This window comes from Carassius auratus, chromosome 25 (genome assembly GCF_003368295.1).
Source record: "Carassius auratus strain Wakin chromosome 25, ASM336829v1, whole genome shotgun sequence".
Classification (NCBI taxonomy): Eukaryota; Metazoa; Chordata; class Actinopteri; order Cypriniformes; family Cyprinidae; genus Carassius; species Carassius auratus.
In genome coordinates this window covers 4,000,322-4,006,321 of record NC_039267.1, presented here as the reverse complement: position 1 = coordinate 4,006,321, position 6,000 = coordinate 4,000,322, and the positions used below count along the sequence as shown (strand labels likewise).

The following is a 6,000-nucleotide window of genomic DNA, read 5'->3' as shown; positions in this document are numbered from 1 at the left end:
TGTCAAATAACAAACAACTTCTAAACAGCACTTTTGGCTCATTCTCTGATTTACAGGAAAAGTTGCTGAAAATGTAATCACTCTCAGGCCATCCAGGATGAGTTTGTTTCTTCACCGGATTTGGAGAAATATAGCATTATGTACATCACTTGCTCACCAATGGAAGTGAATGGGTGCCGTCAGAATGAGAGTCCAAACAGCTGATAAAAACATCACAATAATCTACATCACTCAAGTCCATCAGTTAATGTCTTGAGAAGCGAAACGCTGCTTGTTTGGAAGAAACGAATCCATCATTAAGAGTTTTAACTATCAAATTTAATACGAGTCCATAATCAAATATTAATGCTTCCTTCAATGAGGAAGAAATGTCTATCTCCTGTTGTCGTCTCACATTAAAACCCACCCACATATTTGTTTAGAGCTGTTTTGGCCTTGTAAACTGTGCTTGATTTGTGCAGATTTCTCTCCTGAATCAGACAAGACAACTTTTTTTAGCTGGAAGCAACAGTTTGAAGTTAAAAACATCTTAATGATAGATCTGTTTCTTACAAACACACAGCTTCGTCGCTTCTCCAGATGTTAACTGATGGACTGGAGTGGTGTGTGATGTTTTATCAGCTGTTCGGACTCTCATTCTGACGGCACCCATTCACATCCATTGGTGAGCAAGTGATGGAATGCTACATTTCTCCAAATCTGGTGAAGAAACAAACTCATCCTAATCTTGGACGGCATGTGTGAGTGAAATTTTACCAAGTTTTCATTTTTGGTTAAACTATTCCTTTAAATGTCATGACTGTGAAATACACACCCATCATCCCTTTACACCCCGGGCCGCCCACTTCCTCTCTCACGCCCTTCCTGTTCTTTATTCCTCTCATTCGGGGCTTCTCACAAGCCCTGATGAGAGTGATATCCTTTCATTTCCCTGGACAGGCCCACGCTAACACAACTCATCAGAGAGCAGAAAGCGTCCAGTGTCAGGAGAAACAGAGGACGTGCTGGAAGTCACATGAGATGCTTTCACAGGTGTGGTTCGGAAACAGCCCTGTGTGTCCAGCCCAGCCAAACACTCATCTACTGAGTCATTTCACATCTCATGGGTGCCAGAATGAGTTTGGGCAAAGCTCATTTCAGTTATCAAATAATCGTCTGCGTGAATCAAGATCTGTTTCTTTCATCACGTCAGCCTAGATTCATTCCATAAAGATTCATAGAGTTAAAGATTCAATGCAATGAAAAATTCTTCACTGAACTGAGTCGGCTTACGAAACAACAGAACTTTCTATAAAAAACACATAGTTCAAGTAAAAAGTGCAAAAGTGAGAGAGCATCTCCCCTTCCAGGCCGATCAGGACAGGAAACAGACGGGAAACAGACGGGAAACAGACAGGAAACAGACGGAAAACAGACAGGAAACAGACGGGAAACAGACAGGAAACAGACGGGAAACAGACAGGAAACAGACGGGAGACAGACGGGAAACAGACGGGAAACAGACAGCCAGGAAACAGATAGCAAACAGACGGGAAACAGAGAGGAAACAGACAGGAAACAGATGGGAAACAGACCGGAAACACAGGAAACAGACAGGAAACAGACGGGAAACAGACAGGAAACAGATGGGAAACAGACAGCCAGGAAACAGATAGGAAACAGACGGGAAACAGACAGGAAACAGACAGGAAACAGACGGGAAACAGACAGGAAACAGACGGAAACAGACGAGAAACAGACAGGAAACAGACGGGAAACAGACGGGAGACAGACGGGAAACAGACGGGAAACAGACAGCCAGGAAACAGATAGCAAACAGACGGGAAACAGAGAGGAAACAGACAGCAAACAGACGGGAAACAGAGAGGAAACAGACAGGAAACAGATGGGAAACAGACCGGAAACACAGGAAACAGACAGGAAACAGACGGGAAACAGACAGGAAACAGATGGGAAACAGATGGGAAACAGACCGGAAACACAGGAAACAGACAGGAAACAGACGGGAAACAGACAGGAAACAGACAGGAAACAGATGGGAAACAGACCGGAAACAGACAGGAAACAGACGGGAAACAGACAGGAAACAGTACCTGCTTGTATTCAGGTGCTGAGTAGAGACTGATTCTTCCTCCTTTGCCACAAACGGGCTTCTCAACAGACTGAAAGACAGAAAGAGGCGCTTTCCTTCATCTCACAGCTGAGGGAGAGGCAGATCTTGAGAAGTTTCAGATGCAAAAGGATGAAAAGTGAGAGTGCTTTAAAAGACAAATGAAATGATGGGGAAAAGTAGAAAACACAAATGCATTTGATGTTCACACCATAGACACAAATGCTACTCCTTATAAACTGAACAACATCAGCCTGCAGTTCGCACACACGGATGGAGCAAACGCGAACATTTAATGCCATTCTGAGCGAAGAAAGCATTTAACGGATGGATAAAAACCAGAGCAGCTCACCGTGAAGCGTCTGTGACCACAGGAAGAGCGATGTCTTCAGCCGTGAAGTCCAGCTCATCCACCAAGCTGTTGTTGCGTGAGATATCAGGCCTGTCCAGTTTTTTCTTAACTGTAGAGAAAATGACTATGCGTCCAATTCAACCACAAACAAACTAAGGTATGTATTTAGATGTGCTTGAATGAAAATAAATACACTGGTTTATGTCAGAAAATGTCATTGAAAAAACTCAAGAAAAGAGATTGAGAAAGCAGGAGAGCGTTTGCAAAAGACGGATACCTGGAGAAGAAGGACAGCTGAGAGCGAAAGCTGACCACGAGCGCTGGCGGTCTGTTGACATGCAGACACAAATAAAGAGCAAGAGATCATGCTATATGACAAAAACAAGACAAGAAAGAGCAGCAGATGCAGAACATGATCAAAATATAAGATGAAATGTCAAGCGAACACTGCAACGTGAACAAAACCGTCTGAGCTGGCTTTAGAATGTATACCATTGATCTGGCATTCGTGTGACCTTTGACACTTCATTTAGGTCTGTTTCTGTCCCTGATGACCCTCAAAATGCCTCAAGACTCCAGTGACGCTGTCTTAAATAAATTTACACCCCTAAAATATTTTTACATTAAATAAAATACATTTATTAAGTTGTCGAAGCAACATCTCATTTTCATGTAGTTTAACTTAAAGCTAATAAACTAATAAAAACAACACCAAAAATGCACAACAAAGTTACTAAAACATTTTAAAATTAAATAGAAAAAAAATCTAAATATTAAAATATTAAAAGCATCTCAATCATACTAAAACAACACAACATACTCCAATACTCCATAAAATAATAATTACAAATAATAATAAAAAGTATATCATTTTATGTAATTCTAACATAATTTTAGTCAGAGGGTCGAATTGTGCAAAAATATGATTTTTTTTTTAATCTTTTGCAGATGTTATTTATATGTCCAAGAAGAAGACTGTACATTTGTAATTATACTAAAAGGCCTTTTATTTGCTCAAAACTATCAATCGATGACCAAAGCCATGTAGCACACGTTAGAAATCAAATTAGTTTCATTTTCTTTTCATCTATTCATTTTTATATATATATATATTTTAATGTAATTGACTTGCTGTTTGACAAACTTTGATACATTTAAGCAAGTCTCTGCCTTTCAACGTTCACATTTTTTGCCTCTCTGGAGCAAGCGACACGATGCCACAGTAACACAAACATGCACTTGCAAAGAAAGCAGAAGCAGCAGCAAGCAGTAAACCACAGCGGCGCGGAGAGAAAGCTCTCACCTGATGATCGGAAAAGTTTTGAGATGCCTGCATGAAGGGAAAAACATGTGACATTTGATCTACCGTTTCACAATTCAGTCGACTCCCAGCGGATGTTTCACTCTGAAATACACCACAGTATGGGCTTCAGTCGTAATGAAGCTTCAGAAGAAGCATCTGTGTTAATGTGTTTGCTTTCATGATGAAGCCGTTCGGCAGGAAAACACATAAAAACAAACTTATTAACAGACCGGTTTAGCAGGGGACCGGATGCGTTCCACTCACATGTGGAAAATGACATCTATTCAATATGGAAAAATGGGTCAGGACAAAACTTTTCATCTTTCTGTCCTCTTAATCGCTCAGCGTAACGCTTCCGCTCAATTTGTGGGGCACAAGAATGGAGAAAATAAACGACAGGAGCCTCTTTTGTGTTTGTTTTCTGGTTGATGAATTCCATCGAACGCTCCACTGAAGAAGAAACTTTGCTCCAGAACAGAAACTGTATTTTTGTACTACACATTTCCATTTAGATGTATCTGTTGAATCTGATATGAGTCAGACATCATATGCTAGTCTTTAATAAAATCAAGCTCAGATTTGCAGCTGTCTAATACACTTTTCATGTGACACAGTTAAAAAGAGCTGTGTTTACATGCAAATCAATAATCCGTTAATCGCATTGACTGAAAAGCCTTTATATAAACACCTCAATCGACCCGATTAGCAACATAAACCTAGGAATCCAAACACTTTCTCAATCAGGTTAAAAATTAACAATAAATTCATAATAAAGCTTAATGAAAATATATAGAAAAACAAACTACTAAAAATTGCGAAAATGCAATTTTGTAAATGTAATTATACAATTACATTTTATTATAATTATTATGAAAATATTGTGTATATTTAATCGTACTGAAAAGCCTTCATGTAAATTATTCAATAAATTTAAATAAACCTTTGAATTTGAAAACTTCCCAAATAAAATAAAATAATTAAATTAAATTAAATTAAAAATTAAATTAAATTAAATTAAATTAAATTAAATTAAATTAAATTAAATTAAATTAAATTAAATTAAATTAAATTAAATTAAATTAAATTAAATTAAATTAAATTAAATTATTATTATTATTAAACCTAAACTGAAATTAAAATAAAACCTGAAAATAATCAAAAATATCGTGAGGACCCAATCGATTCGATTAGAATCTGAATACTTTCTCAAATGTTGTGTTTTGTGTTGTTATCGTTTACTAAAATCATTCAAAATCATTTCCAGTCACTTCAAATAAAGCTAAATAACAATGAATAAAATAAATAGCAAAATCAAATTTAAATTTAAATTCTAGATGGTAAAACAAACTTAAAAATGAACCCAAAATAAAATGATGCCTTGATAGAAATGTTTCCTTGACAAGTAACTGAAATAAATAAGCTGAAGATGAAGGAACAATGACATGAAGTGACAAAGTAACGAACATTCCTAAAAATAAAACTGAATAAAAAAATAAATAAAAAAATCACATAATGTAAAAAAATACAAAATTAAATGCTCATTAAAATTATAAAAAAATACTATAATAGTATATTAAAAATAATAATAATAAAAATAACACTTGTGGTGATCCATCTGCAAGCTGACTGGTTCTTATTAATACTAATTTAATCATTTTTGACATGTCTTTAGAGAAAGCTAACAGGAAATACACTGATGAAACACTAAGCACTCACAGCTGTGCATTATACAACGGACTAAACATAAAAAAGAATGGGTCGTACCAGTGGACTCCTCAGAAAAGACTCGGTCTTTATCATCGATGTGGTCGTAGGTGATCTGTGGGATGGAGAGGGCTCGTTCTCCTCCGGGACCCAGAGAACCGTTATCACGTGTGACCTTTGGCTTCCGTTTGTACCGCTTACTCTGAGAAGACACGAGTGACAACATCACATGGACTTACATTTATGCATTTAGCAGACACTTTTCAAACCAAAGCAACTTGCAGTGCATTCAGGCTTTTTTTTCAGTACATGTGTTCCCTGGGAATTGAACCCACAACCTTTTGCACTGCTAACACAATGCTCTACCATTGAGCCACAATGCTCTACCCACAACAGTTCATACTTCATAAAGAACACTTCATGAAGAAACAATTCACCTAAAATGATGAAAAACACTTGGACAACTTACACTAATAATATATATAATTAAGATCTAATTGAGCTATAAAATAGATATAATTGAGATATTTT

At 37.0% G+C, this 6,000-nt stretch overlaps 1 protein-coding gene across 1 annotated transcript in view; it reads right to left on the bottom strand.

Annotated features, from left to right (window-relative positions):
* kcnq1.2 (potassium voltage-gated channel, KQT-like subfamily, member 1.2) overlaps positions 1 to 6,000 on the bottom strand; it is a 137,764-nt gene that overhangs the window by 98,078 nt on the left and 33,686 nt on the right. Inside the window, exons 10-13 of the mRNA XM_026201807.1 lie at positions 5,530 to 5,671; positions 3,766 to 3,792; positions 2,463 to 2,571; positions 2,094 to 2,162 (exon numbers count right to left, since the gene is read on the bottom strand). Of these exons, the coding sequence (XP_026057592.1) occupies positions 2,094 to 2,162; positions 2,463 to 2,571; positions 3,766 to 3,792; positions 5,530 to 5,671 (347 nt within the window). The remainder of the gene's footprint in view (positions 1 to 2,093; positions 2,163 to 2,462; positions 2,572 to 3,765; positions 3,793 to 5,529; positions 5,672 to 6,000) is intronic.